The following is a 17466-nucleotide window of genomic DNA, read 5'->3' on the forward strand; positions in this document are numbered from 1 at the left end:
GAGGCCCTGAGGGTGCACAGTGGCCACCCTCCAATCTCCTGGGCCACGACTGGAAGAGGGAGCACACCTTTTCTCTATGCTTCCACAGGGCAAAAATGGAACCAGGGACTGAAAGTCATAAAGAAGTAAATTCTAACTTAACTAAAGTGAGAACTTTATGGATACTCAAGTTGTATATATATGGAAATGTTGTCTCAGGAAATGGTGAGTTGTTATCACTAGAGATATTTAAACTGACTGGTAAGAGCTTAGTGGAGAAAATGGGACAAGGAGTCCAGCATCTTATGGTCAATTAGTTTCCCATAGATTAAGGGGCAGGTTCACTCATGGCCCATGGCCCTGATTAAAGGAGCTCTAAAAACTTACGAAAAGAGAAGAAAATTAAATCTACCATAACTTTTCTCAGGGACACTTTTATATTTGCTTTGGTAATAATAGAGAATCCAGTTGGGGGCCTTGGGGAGGGTTGCGTTGACACTCCCATGGATCCAGTAGCAGCAAGGAGTCACCTAACTGCCTTCAGAAACGATGGGCCCAGTTATCTGCAGGACGTCTGTTTTGCCCAGTGGGGCTTGCAAATTGGGACCCTGCCAGACAAAGCCCTCTTTTTCTCTGTTGCAACTGTCAGGTTCTCAGCTAAATAAATGTTAAACAAATATTTACAGTGTGTCACCTTGGGGAAATGTCAGATTATCTGCTGGGAACACCTGTGTGCCTTTGGTGGCTTGGCTTTTGCTCAGAGTTGAAAGGTTCACGGTAGAAAATAGAATTATTGACTCTAGGTATTAAGATCAGCTTGCTTTTCAGCCTGAAATCTGTGTTCTCCTAAAATCAAGATTGGAATTCTGCTATGTTGCTATCTTCTATTCACCTTGTGTTCACCTTTTAAGCTTTTGGTTTTGCTAAAATCCTGTTAGGTAAATAAAAGTTCTAGGCATACTTTTGTGTCAGCCACTCGAGAGGAAGAAAAAGAATGTTGACAGAAACAAGAGGTATTTAAAATTCCTTTTTCTGGAAGGCACAGTTTGTTCATTTCTTATCAAGGTCCTAGGCTTCCTTTTTAGAAGCAGCAGAGTTCCCTAGAAAAATGACCCCATAATCTAGTTACCATTATTTAAAGTTAGAGTAAAATTTGCCTGTCATTTCAAATATACAGTTGATACGGTTTTCCTGTTCTAACTCCATCCTATTACTAAAGACGGCCAGATTACTGAGATGGCCTCTAGGTGAACAATCAAGATGGCATCAAAGTTGATACAGGAATGATTTTTTCAAAAATATTTGCTATACCAGAATTACAAAACCTCTTCCCCACCATCCAGTTTATTTTCAATATTTCTACTACTGCACACCATTATATTACTATACCACTTTTGAGTTGAATTTTACTGATAATCTTTTAGTAAAAAGTATCAAATTTTTCTGCTTATAAAATTTACTGTATTCTTTTATTTTAACATCTTTATTGGAGTATAATTGCTTTACAATGATGTGTTAGTTTCTGCTTTATAACAGAGTGAATCAGCTATGCATATACATATATCCCCATATCTCCTTGCATCTCCCTCCCACCCTCCCTATCCCACCCCTCTAGGTGGTCACAAAGCACCGAGCTGATCTCCCTGTGCTATGCGGCTGCTTCCCACTAGCTATCTATTTTACATTTGGTAGTGTATGTATGTCCATGCTACTCTCTCACTACGTCCCAACTTCCCCTTCCCCTTCCCGGTGTCCTCAAGTCCATTCTCTATGTCTGCGTCTTTATTCTTGTCCTGGCCCAGGGTTCTTCAGAACCTTTTTCTTTTTTTTTTTTAGATTCCATATATATGTGTTAGCGTACGGTATTTTTGTCTTTCTGATTTACTTCACTCTGTATGACAGACTCTAGGTCCATCCACCTCACTACAAATAACTCAGTTTCATTTCTTTTTATGGCTAAGTAATATACCATTATATATATGTGTCACATCTTCTTTATCCAGTCATCTGTCGATGGACACTTAGGTTGCTTCCATGTCCTGGCTATTGTAAACAGAGCTGCAATGAACATTGTGGTACATGACTCTTTGAATTATGGTTTTCTCAGGGTATATGCCCAGTAGTGAGATTGCTGGGTCATATGGTAGCTCTACTTTTAGTTTTTTAAGGAATCTCCATACTGTTCTCCATAGTGGCTGTATCAATTTACATTCCCACCAACATTGCAAGAGGGTTCCCTTTTCTCCACACCCTCTCCAACTTTTATTGTTTGTAGATTTTTTGATGATGGCCATTCTGACTGGTGTGAGGTGATACCTCATTGTAGTTTTGATTTGCATTGCTCTGATGATCAGTGATGTTGATCATCCTTTCATGGGTTTGTTGTCAATCTGTATATCTTCTTTGGAGAAATGTCTATTTAGGTCTTCTGCCCCTTTTTGGATTGGGTTGTTTGTTGTTTTGATATTGAGCTGCATGAGCTGCTTGTAAATTTTGGAGATTAATCCTTTGTCAGTTGCTTCATTTGCAAATATTTTCTCCCATTCTATGGGTTGTCTTTTCGTCTTTTTATGGTTTCCTTTGCTGTGCAAAAGCTTTTAAGTTTCATTAGGTCCTACTTGTTTATTTTTGTTTTTATTTCCATTTCGCTAGGAGGTCAGTCAAAAAGGATCTTGCTCTGATTTATGTCATGGAGTATTCTGCCTATGTTTTCCTCTAAAAGTTTTATAGTGTCTGGCCTTACATTTAGGTCTTTAATCCATTTTGAGTTTATATTTGTGTATGGTGTTAGGAAGTGTTCTAATTTCATTCTTTTACATGTAGCTGTCCAGTTTTCCCTGCACCACTTATTGAAGAGGCTGTTTTTTCTCCATTGTATATTATTGCCTCCTTTATCAAAAATACGGTGACCATAGGCGCGTGGGTTTATCCCTGGGCTTTCTATCGTGTTCCATTGGTCTATATTTGTTTTTTTATGCCAGTACCATACTGTCTTGACTACTGTAGCTTTATAGTATAGTCTGAATTCAGGGAGCCTGATTCCTCCAGCTCCATTTTTCTTTCTCAAGATTGCTTTGATGATGGCCATTCTGACCGGTGTGAGATGATATCTCATTGTAGTTTTGCTTTGTATTTCTCTAATGATTAATGATGTTGAGCATTCTTTCATGTGTTTGTTGGCAATCTGTATATCTTCTTTGGAGATATGTCCATTTAGATTTCTGCCCATTTTTGGATTGAGTTGTTTGTTTTTTTGATATTGAGCTGCATGAGCTGCTTGTAAATTTTGGAGATGAATCCTTTGTCAGTTGCTTCATTTGCAAATATTTTCTCCCATTCTGAGGGTTGTCTTTTGGTCTTGTTTATGGTTTCCTTTGCTGTGCAAAACCTTTTAAGTTTCATTAGGTCCCATTTGTTTATTTTTGTTTTTATTTCCATTTCTCTAGGAGGTGGGTCAAAAAGGATCTTGCTGTCATCAAAAAATCTAGAAACAATAAATGCTGAAGAGGGTGTGGAGAAAAGGGAACCCTCTTGCAATGTTGGTGGGAATGTAAATTGATACAGCCACTATGGAGAACAATATGGAGGTTCCTTAAAAAACTAAAAATAGAACTACCATATGACCCAGCAATCCCACTACTGGGCATATACCCTGAGAAAACCATAATTCAAAAAGAATCATGTACCAAAATGTTCATTGCAGCTCTATTTACAATAGCCGGGACATGGAAGCCACCTAAGTGTCCATCAGCAGAAGAATGGATAAAGAAGATGTGGCACATATATACAATGGAATATTATTCAGCCATAAAAGAAATGAAATTGAATTATTTGTAGTGAGGTGGATGGACCTAGAGTCTGTCATACAGAGTGAAGTAAGTCAGAAAAAGAAAAACAAATACCGTACGCTAACACATATATATGGAATCTAAGCAAAAAAAAAAGGTCATGAAGAACCTGGGGCAAGACGGGAATAAAGACACAGACCTACTAGAGAATATACTTGAGGTTATGCGGAGGGGGAAAGGTAAGCTGGGAGAAAGTGAGAGAGTGGCATGGACATATATACACTACCAAACGTAAAATAGATAGCTAGTGGGAAGCAGCTACATAGCACAGGGAGATCAACTCAGTGGTTTGTGACCACCTAGAGGGGTGGGATAGAGAGGGTGGGAGGGAGGGAGACGCAAGAGGGAAGAGATATGGGAGCATATGTATATGTATAACTGATTCACTTTGTTATAAAGCAGAAACTAACACAGCATTGTAAAGCAATTATACTCCAATAAAGATGTTAAAAAAAAAAAAGAATTGCTTTGGCTATTTGGGGTCTTTTGTGTTTCCATACAAATTGTGAATTTTTTTTGTTCTAATTCTGTGAAAAATGCCATTGGTAGTTTGATAGGGATTGCATTTAATCTGTAGATTGCTTTGGGTAGTAGTCATTTTCACAATGTTGATTCTTTTAATCCGAAAACATGATATATCCCTCCATCTGTTTGTATCATCTTTAATTTCTTTCATCAGTGTCTTACAGTTTTCTGCATACAGGTCTTTTGTCTCCTTAGGTAGGTTTATTCCTAGGTATTTTATTCTTTTTGTTGCAGTGGTAAATGGGAGTGTTTCCTTAATTTCTCTTTCAGATTTTTCATCATTAGTGTATAGGAATGCAAGAGATTTCTGTGCATTAATTTTGTATCCTGCTACTTTACCAAATTCATTGATTAGCTCTTGTAGTTTTCTGGTAGCATCTTTAGGATTCTCTATGTATAGTATCATGTCATCTGCAAACAGTGACAGCTTTACTACTTCTTTTCTGATTTGGTTTCCTTTTATTTCTTTCTCTTCTCTGATTGCTGTGGGTAGAACTTCCAAAACTATGTTGAATAATAGTGGTGAGAGTGGGCAACCTTGTCTTGTTCCTTATCTTAGTGGAAATGGTTTCAGTTTTTCACCGTTGAGATCAGGTTGGCTGTGGGTTTGTCATATATGGCCTTTATTTTGTTGAGGTAGGTTCCCTCTATGCCTACTTTCTGGAGGGTTTTTATCATAAATGGGTGTTGAATTTTGTCAAAAGCTTTTTCTGCGTCTGTTGAGATGATCATGGTTTTTCACCTTTAATTTGTTAATATGGTGTATCACATTGATTGATTTGCGTATACTGAAGAATCCTTGCATTCCTGGGATAAACCCCACTTGATCATGGTGTATGATCCTTTCAATGTGCTGTTGGATTCTGTTTGCTAGTATTTTGTTGAGGATTTTTGCATCTGTGTTCATCATTGATATTGGCCTGTAGTTTTCAGAAAGCTTACTGTATTTTTAAAGACATTATTTTATAAGATAGCATGTGCTGCTCTCCTATGGAAATGCAACCCTGAAATAATCTTGAAAGCCAACTGAAAAATATGACTTGATTTAAAACAATTTTTTGAAGAATTTGTAAATTACATAAAGCCAGCATAAGGTTATTTTATTATTTTTTTCTAAATGAAGAATTATTACATACTGCTAATTTATTTATTGAAGATTTTGTCTGTGTCCCAAGAACTCTAATTGTGTCACATTTGAGAATAATGGAAACATTACAGAATTAATATTTTTTCATATCTATATTTTTAAAGAATTTATATAGATCAGTAGTCAAAGCAAAAAGAGTCTTTGTTGCTAATAGCAACCATATATTCGGAAAGTCATCTGTCACTTACTTCCCTGATTTTATCTGCTAACCTGTAAACAGCAGTCTTTTGGGCTACACCTGTGCTGACTACCTGGCTGTTTAGGTGGTCAATTGTATCACAGTTCTCTTTTCAGTCTCAGGCAACGTGGGTGATCTATTTATTTTTATTTTTTTAATTTTTTTTTAACATGGGTGATCTAGTCTGCTTTTTGGCATTATACAGACATAAAATGAAAAGTAAGATTTCATTTATGTGCCAGAATGGCTCCAAGTGTGGGTAATACACAGTCAGATAACTCACATTCCTTTTATTTTACAAAGACGTAAAGCTGGAGAGTCAGGCCACAGGAGCTCAAATTTCCTGAAAACGCCTTGTCAAATCACTGACAGTGTCTCAAGCACACATATTTCATCAAGCTCAGTGGAGTTTGTTTACTTTTCTCCTCAATAATTCATGGGTATTAGGTGGATGTGACTAGAATTTATATTTAATGCCAGTAATTCAGTGCCTTCAAAGATCCATATTTAAGGCATCATTTCATGATGTGCAAAAAACCAAAACAGCTGCAAAAAATAATTGAACAATTGAAAATTTTCCTGTGATTTTTAATCCTCTATTCCATGAGCCCTGGTAAGTATGCCAAGTATTAATGAGAATCAGGATCACGTTGGATAGAAGGGTATGGAATTTTATATTCTCTTTCAGGGGCGGTTGTGTAGTTTTACATTATTCACACTCATCTTAATTCAAGCTGTGTTTATTTGTTGTTATTTCCTCAAGTTTCTCTATTTTAAGGGTGACATCTTACTGTTGGCATATAAGCGAGACACTTTATCTGTAGGGTTTTCATCCATAGCGGTTTTGCCGAGATTTTTGCCTTTATATGGGAATTATTTCAAGATTCAACCGTGTAGAATTTACTGACCTGATAGGGAGGAGATCATGTGAACAGGGATGGAGCGAGCTCTTGTACAAACCATTAAGTTGGGAGTTAGGTAGTGAGAGTTCTGCTCCCAACTTTGCTTCTGACAGCTTTGTTCCAAGCAGGCCACCAAATTATCCTCTGCATGGGATTCTTTTATTTCTCAAACAAATATTTATGCAATGCCTACTGTATACACTAAGGATAGGACAGCAAACAAAATAGACAAGAATCCTTTACTTCATGAACTATATATTATATTGGAGGGAGATAGGCAATAAAGAAACAGATTAAACATTTTTTTAATAATAATAATAGTATATCAGATAGTGATAAGTGCAATGGAAAAATTCCAAAAAGAATTGAAGAGCTTTGGGAGAGTATGGGTATGGTGGCAAGGGATGCAATTTTCAGCAAAATGTTGTTCAGGAAAATCTCACTGAGAAGGTTACATTTGATCCATGAACATATGGGAATCCAGGAAGTGAGAGAGACCCGGACATACCGAGTGGCTTGTGATCTCTGCAGGAAGTGAGAAAGGGGGCATGATGGAATCAGTCCTGCAAGCAGATACTGTTGGCAAGGATGTGAGTGTTGGGGGGTAGACATATGGTGGCGTGGAGGGTCTTGCTAGGCATGTGTACAGCTTGGGAGCTCCCTTTCCGCTTCTGACATCAGTTTATTCGGCAAAGGTGTTAGGAAAGTGATCACTGTATTCCTTTAGCAAACATTTATTGGCACCTACGATGTACCAGGTGCATTGTCTGATGCTAGGGTTGCTTTGGTGAATAACACACAGTTCTGCCTTCAAGGGACTCAGCATAATAGGGGACACGACATGAAAACAATTACACTGCTGTCCAATGTGATCAGTTTAAAAGGTATGGGGGGAAACGCAGAGAAGGAGGGACTCTTTCCATTTGGCAACATTAAGAAGGCTGTTCCCAGCGAAGAAGTAACAGCTGAATTTGATTTTGGAGGATATATAGAAATTTGCCATGTGGGCAAGGTGGAGAAAGCAGACAGCCTAAATCTGTCATATATTAGGCGAACTACAACTAGTTTAATTTTATGAGAACATAAAATGGGGAGAGAATAAATGGATTTGAGGGACTTTGGGGAAGTAAAATTAACAGTACTTAGTAATTAATTGCATATGAATGGTGAGGTTGAGGGTGAAACAAAGGTTTTTAGGCTTGCGGACTTGGGTAGATGGTATTACTACCAAGAAGGAGGGCTGGTGGTAGTGGGAGATAGGGAGTTAATATTGACATAATGTCTTCATCTGGTCCAAGAAGTGTATGACCGTAATTTTCCTTCCAGTGGAGGTAAAAACAGCTTTCCTTCTAGAGGAGATGACATGATTTATACTTTCATCCAGCGGTATGCTGGTAAACTGGCTCCCTGAAAAACAAAACAAAACTATGATTTGTAGCATTTGCTGATTTCTGCGGTGTAAACACTCCTACCAGATTTCAAGCTAATAATAGTTGAACAGTCTCCTCCCACAGCCCTGCGTTTTGTCCCCTGACAAGTATTTGTTGAGCTCTCGTTGGTGTGAGGCATGCAGTCATGTGCTGGCTCTTTCTTCTTTACTTCTCCTTATCCACTTCCCACCCTCCTCCAGCCCACTCTTCCCCACAGGTTGGTTTCAACAGTGGCTACTTTCTAGCTTCCTGTGGGGCTCAGCCAATGGGAACCACCAACAGGACATCAGAGTGTGGGAAGGGAGGCAGGTTGGGTCATGATCCCCTCGTTTCTTCTTTACCAGGTTACACAGTTTGGAGTTGCCTGAATCCCACTGTGGGAGGCTCTGGCTCCTATCAGGCAGCCTTCTGCATACAGCTCTTTCTGAGTCCCAAGAACTGCTCCTTCCCTTGTCCCTTGAATCTGAGATGCTAACGGCAACCTGTCCCCGCATGCTGCACTACCCCTGGTTGGTTTTTCTAAACCTTGCCAGTACCTTCATAAGTGACCTTTTCATTAAATACTCTGCAGTAATCCTACCTCAGTGAGTCATTTCTTTCCTGCTGGAACCATGGCTATTACAAATGAAGATGATGAAAAACTCTGGTTTTTAAAGAGTTTCAGACCAGTGTGACCAAAAAATAACTTGACTTCTCCCATGATTTCTCTTCTGGTGTGAGACAATGACATATGTAAGTGTTCACTAGCACAGTTTTCTATCCCCGTGTCTAATGAAGCTGGGAACCAAGGTCATCTCTTCCCTACTCCTCTCGTACCCCAACTAAGCCATACCTCTTGTGAGGTCTCTTGAGGCCACCAGAGAGTGCAGACATAGGAAGCTGATGCCGTTGGCCCATCACAGAGGAAACAAGTCATCTGTTGTTTTTTGTGTTTTCCAGCAGTGGTGACCAATTTGTGCTCCTGTAGGATTTGTGGATTTATGCTCCTGTGTTATCTGTGACTCCTGTTTGTGAGAAGAGGTCAGCTAGGTGAGACATTCTGGAGCACTGGGCTGGCATCATAGCATCTGGCTATGAGATCTTTTTAAGTTTCAATTTCCTTGCATGTAAAAGGAGGAAACAGTAGTACATTATCTTGCAAGACCCTTCCATTGTTAACATTCTCTTCACGACTGAGGTCTGCAGCTCTGGGTGTTCCCGGTGACTATGACTTTGTGAGCACTGTTCACTGAACAGCTTGGCCTAACAAAGACAAATTTACAACTTTCTTTAAAACAAAAGATTATGTAGGTCTCATCAATAAATAATACATCTAACTCAGTAACATGCCTCTTACCAAGTGATATATCAAAGAAAAGTGTATTAGTTACCTATTGCTACGTAACAAATTTCCTCAGATGTGGCAGCTTAAAACAGCACCCAACTATTATCTCAGTTTCTGTGGACCTGGAACCTGGGAGTGTCTTATCTGGGTCCTCTGTTTCAGGGTCTGTCATATGGGTGCATTCGTGGTGTTGGCCAGGTCTCGAGTCTTATCTGAAGGCTTGCCTAGGAAAGGATCCACTTCCAGCCTCATGTGATTGTTAGAAGAATTTCAGTTCCTTAAGGGTGGAGGGCCTCAGTTCCTAGCTGGCTGTTGGCCAGAGGCCAGGCTCAAGTCCTTGCCATGTAGACCTACCCAACATGGCAACTTGCTTCATGAGAACTGGTAAGGGAGAGCATCTGCTAGTGAGAGAGGAGTCACAGTCTTATGTACCCTAGTGATGGAAGTGACATCCCATTACCTTCTGTTGGTTGTAAGCAAGTCACTAGGCCAACTCACACTCAAGGGGAGGAGGTTACACAGGGCATGAATAGCAGGAGGTGGGGTCATTGGGGGCCATCTTAAAGCCTGCCTGTCACAAAAATTCTTCCCCCCACCCCGCCCCATGGAAGAAGAGTTTTAAATCCTGAGCTTCTCTGATATACTTAAAGGTTAGTTTGTCAGAAATAAAAAGTGACAACTAAATGAAGTGTGGGATCCTAAATGGAGATCTTGGTGATGTTTGAATAGGATCCTTACTTTAGTACCAGTGTTAATTTCCTGGTTCTGATAATTACACTGTAGTTATGTAAGATGTTTGCTTTGGGGGAGCCTGGATAAAGGCTATATGGAAACTTTCTGTATTGTTTTTATAACTTTTCTGTAAGTCTCTAAAAGTAGTTTAAAGTAAAAAGTTAGATAAAATTAGCTACAGGGATATATTGCACAACATGGGAAATATAGCAAATATTTTATAATAACTATAAATGGAGTATAACCTTTAAAATTGTGAATCACTATATTGTACACCTGTAACTTACATAAAATTATACATCAACTGTACTTCAATAAAAAAAGTAAAAAGTTAGAAAAAAGTGATTTATAAAACATAAAAATCCATTAGCTATTATATAAGCCTACTGTGTGGCTGTAACTTATTCAATAATTTTAACTTTATGTCTTTATCAGAACCGTTTTGCTGATAAAAATCTATAAATTTGTGGGGGAGGGGAACGGAGAGATGTTGGTCAAAGGGTACAATAAGGAAGAAAATCTAATTTTTTGTAAATAAATATAGAAATTTTAGTAGATAAATTTGCTTAAAATTGTATACGTAAAAATGTAAAATAGATAGCTAGTGGGAAGCAGCTGCATAGCACATGGAGATCAGCTTGGTGCTCTGTGACCACCTAGAAGGGTGGGATAGGGAGGGTGGGAGGGAGATGCAAGAGGGAGGAGATATAGGGATGTATGTATACCTATAACTGATTCACTTTGTTATACAGCAGAAACTAACACACCATTGTAAAGCAATTATACTCCAATAAAGATGTGAAAAAAAATAATTTTAAAATAAACATCTTTGTCTACAAAAAAAAATTATATAGGTAAAATTTACAATTTTTTTGTAGATAAATAATTTGAGTAGCCTTCCTAGTGAAAATCCCCTAGAAACCTCACTATTACTGTATAATAGAATTCTTTATATTTGTTCCTATGTATTTGTTTCAACACATAATTACAGAGGTGAGGAAAGAATTTTCAGCTTAAGCTTGAGTTGAAATGTTGTAGGGACTTTTGCACAACCCCAAATGCACTTCACACATCACTTAAAGTAACCATCTTTCCTAAAATAGTACCCCGGTAGCCCAGTCTGGCCCCTCCACTGTGCTGAGCACTGTTTTCAAGATGTCAGTCTGCTTGTTGCTTGGATATCAGCACTTATATTTCAAAATAGTGTGGTCTGTCTCACGGCACCATTCCACGTGATGAAAAGCAAAATGCTTCAATCCCTCGTAGGCACTTGAATTTCATGCAAAGCAAGAACAAATGGCTCTTCATTCTGCTCAGTGTGTGAAAGGGCTGCTGGTTATTAATACTCTATCACTATTTCACATGTCCTCGTCCAGCAGTTTAAAGCCTATGGGTCTTGGTTGGTTACACCTCTTTAAGAGAGCTATTTGGAAACACTCTAGACATTTTTCTTAGGCCTTATTTTTAGAATGGAAAGCCTAATGGTATTTTAATGTCTCTCTATATTCCCAGAACAAGTCTCGAGAAAAAAAATGTTACCTTTTGAAATTGAGCAAAGCTGGTGGGATTATCACCCCTCCTCTGAGAAGCATTGTGTTAAGGAATGAATTTTGATGTACAGATCCAGCAAGCAATCTTCTAATGATGCCAGAAACCTCTGGGAGGGTTAAGTGTCCATCTATTATTATGTACTGCTCTGTGTTATCTTCCTCTCTTTTCTTTGAAAGTCTCATTGTGATCAGCTCACTTGGGGAACGTAGTTTTGATTGTAGGAAGGGAAGCAAAGGAGCAAGTAATGCTCTTGTGGAGGTGGCTGACCAGGTGGGGTGCTGGAGTGGCGTTGGACAGGATGGTGTCAGTACACAGGTCAGGGACTAGGTGGCAAGGAAGAATGCTGAAGCCAAGCCTAGCTTATCTTGTAGCTTTGTTGTGGGCTGTCTCACACCTGGAAAAGAAAGAGAAATGCCTTCACCCTTTCCTAGTGTTCCTTAGCCCCTTAGGCAAATACTGACTCATTGAAGGATAACTAGGAGTTTGGAGAGTGAAGGGAGAACCCAACCACTGTGTCTATGGTTGGTCCACGGGAAAGTACATATCAAGTTTCGAGCTAACCTTGAGCTATGCTTTTGGAGCATACATAGTCCTTGAATCAGTCTGCCTGGGTTCAAATGCTGGCTGTGATACTCACTACCTCAGTGATCTTGGACAAGTCTCTTATATTTCCTGTGCTTCAGTTTCCTTTTGCGTGTATTAGGGATGATAGTAATGGTATCTATGGTACAGTACAGTACTATAGTGCTGTAGTGAGAAAGAAATGAGTTAATGCATGTTAGTAGCACTTAGAGCCTAGCGAAGTATAAGCATCTGCATAGGAATTCTGTGTTCTCCACATTCCTCAACCATGATCCCCAGTTTCATTTGAGAAAATATAGTCTCTAACGTCTTTGGAATAAGATCTAGGAAAGGAAATCTTTTTAAAAAATGTTATTTAAGTGATACTTTCCATCCTATGAACATCTAATATATTTCCTGAATGGCAGTCAGGTGTCCTCTTTACACTGAAACACTTGCCTGGACTAATTCATATTTTATGTTCTAAAGCGAATTCTTTCAAATGCAAAACATCTTTCTACATCTTCACTAACAAATTTAGCTACATATTAATGTAGTCATGTGAATATCAGGATTCTAAAAGATACCCAGTTTTAAGGCGAGTTTCTGAGAAGGTCAAAAGTGTTTGTATCTGAATGTAACTGTTGAGTACCCCTTTCTCACATTTTCATATAACAAGATCTCACTCTCAAGATTCTTTCACAGACTCAATCACTTCTATTTTAACTCAGTGACTGGCGCATCCCATTATGTTTCTGTGATCTATAGAAATTTGAATGGGGAATTATAATTACGCTTTAAAGTTCTTAAAGCCTAATTATTAGATCCTTATATGAGAATAGATGATATGCAACAGTAGCTAAAGCGTGGATTGAAAGTTAAAACATCTGGATTCTCTTCCCGCTTCTTCCATTAGGAAGCTATGTGTGTCTCAGAATCTCCCTGAAGTTATCTTAAATGGAGGATTTGAATGAGGTGTTGTTTAAGGTTTCTTACAGATCTGATACTGTGTGATTCTGCAATAGCTTATTGACCCTACATTTGTGAAGTGTGTGCTTTGCTTTGACTGACATGTATATTTTCTTTCCCAGTTTTCTTAAAATCATTTGAGATGCCTTTGCTAGATGACCAGCCAGGGTGAGAGATGCAGTCTATAGCTGCAAAGCAGAAAAAGCCGCCTGGGTCTGCAAGAGAACAAGTCCGTGGCCTTGACATTGCAGCATCCCTGTCCCCAGACACAGAGCTGCAGATCCAGGAGTGTTTGATTGAATGTCAGATGAATAAAGACAAACTCCAGGGCATCATTACTTTACTGCTAATGGACAGTTGTTTGTGTTTTTCTATTTTGCAGAAGATAACATAGAAATGAAAAGATAAATAACTGTACAAGTTTTCAGAGTTGCCATTTGTTTGTATAATATTTTCCTTTCCAGGGAGGCAGTGGAGGCTAAGGAACAGCTTTCTCTCTGGCTGTCTCTCAGAGGTACTTTGAATTTCTCAAAGGGATGATAAAGAAATGAGATTAACCTATTTTGTGACCTACTTCTGCCTTTCCATTTTGGGGGCATTCATTTGCATGTTAATTTACTCCTTTTGATAGTAAGTAGAGCTCTGTCTTGGTTGACAGATTTACTTTAGCATAAGAAATCTCAAAAAAAAAAGTCATTTGGGATAAATGCTTCCACAAGAGACAGTTAGATGATGTGTTATGGAACTAGCTTATTCCCTCTAGAATCATGACAGTAGGGTGGCTGAAATCCTTGTTATAGTGTTGAAGGTAGAAGTTCAAGTTGTTGACTGTAGTAAATATAAATTAAGATAATATTGCAGCACTGGTGGACAACTTTTCTTTAGCTTAATTATTATTTTGAGAAATAGTCTGTAAAAACATTAATTTTCACCTTTCTCTTTTCTTCTAGTCATGGACTCCTGCCCTGTAGGTCCTTCTGTGAGTCTGCAAAAGAGGGCTGTGAATCAGTCCTGGGGATGGTGAATGCCTCCTGGCCCGAATTCCTCAAATGCTCCCAGTTTAGAAACCAAAGTGAAAACAACAATGTCAGCAGGATTTGCTTCTCACCACAGCAGGAAAAAGAAAAGCAATGTAGGTGTCTGCATTTTGTTGCATTTTTAAAAGTTTTTTATTGAAGTATACCATCCATGAAAGGAATTATACAAATAATGTGTACAGTACAACAAATTTTAACAAAGTGACCAGACCCATGTAACCAGGACCCAGATCAAGAAATAGAATATTAACAGCATCCCAGAAACACAAGCCCCCTCCCAGTGACCTGATCCTCCCAAAAGAGACCTCTATGCAGACTTCTGTCAGCTTAGGTAATTCTGCCAACTTCTGAACTTGATATCAATCGAATCGTACAGTATGCATGCCTTTTGTGTTGAACTTCATTTGCTCAACATTATGTTTGAGAGGTTCACTGTATTTTCATCTTCTTTTGGTTCATTCATTCTCATTTTTATGGTATTCTAATATATTTTCCATCACAGTATATTTTTCTGTTCTACTGTTGATAGACATTTGAGTTGTTTCCAGCTACTGTGAATGGTGATGCCGTGACTATTCTTGTACATGTCTTTGATGGAACATGGTTATGTATTTGTTCAGCAAAAAAGTTTTTTAAAGTGGTTGTTTCAATTTATACTTCTCCCAGCTGCGGGTGAAAGTTGCAGTTGCTTCAGATCCTCCCCAACACTTGGTATTGCCAGTCTTTTTCATTTTAGCAATTCTGATGATAGTATTGTGGTATCTCTTTGCATTTTAAGTGGAATTTTCCTAATGAATTGGATTGAATTTTCAAAATGTTTTGGTTACTTAAATATCCTTTTCTGTGAAGTGCAAGAAACTTAAGTGCAAGTGTCAAAATATTTTGCCCATTTTTTTTTTTTTTTTGCGGTACGTGGGCCTCTCACTGTTGTGGCCTCTCCCGTTGCGGAGCACAGGCTCCGGACGCGCAGGCTCAGTGGCCATGGCTCACGGGCCCAGCCGCTCCACGGCATGTGGGATCTTCCCGGACCGGGGCACGAACCCGCGTCCCCTGCATCGGCAGGCGGGCTCTCAACCACTGCTCCACCAGGGAAGCCCTTGCCCATTTTTGATTGGGTAGTTTGTCTTTTTATTCTCGACTTGTGGTTCTTTAGGCATTCTGGATATAAGTCATCTGTTGGATATATGTACTGTCTGTGTGGCTTGCCTTTCCTTTCTTTTATTATGTCTGTTATGGAATAGAAGGTTTTAATTTTAATGGGTCTACATTATCAAGATTTTCTGATCCTCAGTTTTCTAGACTCTCCTGGTACAGTATGTAAGAACCTCTTTCTAAATTATGAGGAAGGCCCTTTGGCTTTCACACATGAGTTACAGTTGCCTGGAGCTTTGAGTTATCTTTTTCTAGGAAATTGAGCTTAGCTGAAAGCCATCCAAGTCACTGTCCTTATAGTTACTTCTCAAACACTTGGTAAATTACCCCATTCAGTGCATTCCTTTCCATAGGTGGACTATTCCAATTCACCTCTGTTAAGGGTTTTAGCAGTTGGACCACCCCCTTATACCAGGGCTTGTCTATCTCTACCTTCCATCAACGATGGCAACTTCGCTGCCATCCCAGCAGTGAGTAATCCAGATCAATAACCCCATCGTATCCCCTGCTTTCTTGGACCACTTCTGCAACTGTCACAAGCTGGGTCTTCCAGAAGCAGCCACTGAGATGGGGTTTGTTGTACAGGGTATTTATTAAGTATCAGCACTTGTAAAGGAGGGAGAGAAAGCAGGATTGGGTAGAGGTAGAAGTTGAAATGTGATCCAGGCACACTGAAGCTTGGCTAAATCCACGGGGAGCTCTGGGGCACATGTGGCCTGAAGGAGTTGTTCCACGTTGGGTCCAGACAGCCGGGTCTTTATATCCCCACAATCAGCCACTGGTTGTGGTCCTTCCTGGGAAGGGTGTGCCCTTGGGTGAGGCAGCTCTCTGCAGTTGAGGCTAAACTTGAAGGATCTAAAGGCTGTTGGCTGACAGCAGGGGGCAACAGGGCAGACACGTAGAGTGGGAACAGACCACTTTGATCCAGTCAGAGACTGAGCTGGTTTTGCTTGTTGTTTATAAGGAGTGTTGGTAAGGCTCCATCTCTCTCTGGTTTGTTTCCATTCTGAGGGTGCACTTCTCCAGTGAGCCTTACTGCGAAACCAAGGTGTTTACTGCATTCTGCTCCTCCTTGGCGGTCCCTAGTGGTAATGTTTTCCTTCTCAGAATAAGATTGCTGGATTTCCACTCGGCTTTGCAGAGGTTTTCTACCCTTTAGTTTCTTGCTCTTTACCGTAAATGCCTTGAGGGGAAATCCTTCCGTGTGACAGGCCCACTTCTCTGTGTCTCCGTCCCCACTACGTCCTTGGCCCATTGATACCCTGCTCCTCTGGCAGCACCAAAACTCTGACTTTTGTCTCTCCACCCCCCTGGGATTGCCGAAAGCTCTACTGGCTTCTCTCCCTCTTTGAAGTGGCCCTGTGTCCAGGTTCTCAGTTTCTAGCACCATGCCAAGAATTGGCAAGATCCAAGGGGAAAAAGCATCCATAGAATGTAGACTGTTTGTTCTACACTTGTCTTCTCTCTGGGATCTCAGCCACTTACCTCCTGATGGTCGCATCAGCTCTCAGAGGCCTTTGAACAGATGTTTCTTGTGCTTTATCTGGCTTTTCTACTTTGACTTGATGGGGGTTGGCACTGACTTATCACAGGTTACTACCTCCTAGCCAAAAGTAGAAGTTTGTTTAATTTCTTGTTCACACACTGTTTAGTGGAGGTCTGCTGCTAAATTACGATTCCCTCCAAAAGATTGTATATAGCACTAAGCCACCAGAAGGATGAGTGAGTGTATCTGAAAGAGAAGCCCCTTGATTCTTTTCTTTTTCAGCTACATTTGCCCCTGTTTTGATAAGAACACTTTATTAGTGCTCATTTGGAAAATGTTGCCTGCTGATACAGGATTTAAGAATCCACTGAGAAAATTTGAAAATAAAAAACATCATCAGTATTCCTTAACACGATGGTCCAAAAGTATCAGTTCTTAAAGATCAAAGTAACATCAGTATTCTTTAATAGCTCCAGATGAAATGCCACCTCACATAGGTTCCCCAAATATCAGAAGATAGTACAAATCTTCTGATCTTGGAAAAGATTGATGACTTTGGAAAAGATCTTGGAAGATTGATGAAACATTTATATTAAAAAACTTACGTTTTAAGAGAACAGACATTTCCTAAGTACACTCATCTGA

The 17466-nt window shown here is 39.5% G+C and overlaps 1 protein-coding gene across 1 annotated transcript in view; it reads left to right on the forward strand.

Annotated features, from left to right (window-relative positions):
- Nucleotides 1-17466, forward strand: part of CORIN (corin, serine peptidase) — a gene marked incomplete at both ends in the record, with an annotated part of 252263 nt that overhangs the window by 86898 nt on the left and 147899 nt on the right. The window contains 1 exon segment of the mRNA XM_082653606.1: nt 14097-14278. Within this exon segment, the coding sequence (XP_082509732.1) occupies nt 14097-14278 (182 nt within the window).

This window comes from Grampus griseus (assembly GCF_964374135.1).
Source record: "Grampus griseus genome assembly, chromosome: 4".
In the NCBI taxonomy this organism is placed as follows: domain Eukaryota; kingdom Metazoa; phylum Chordata; class Mammalia; order Artiodactyla; family Delphinidae; genus Grampus; species Grampus griseus.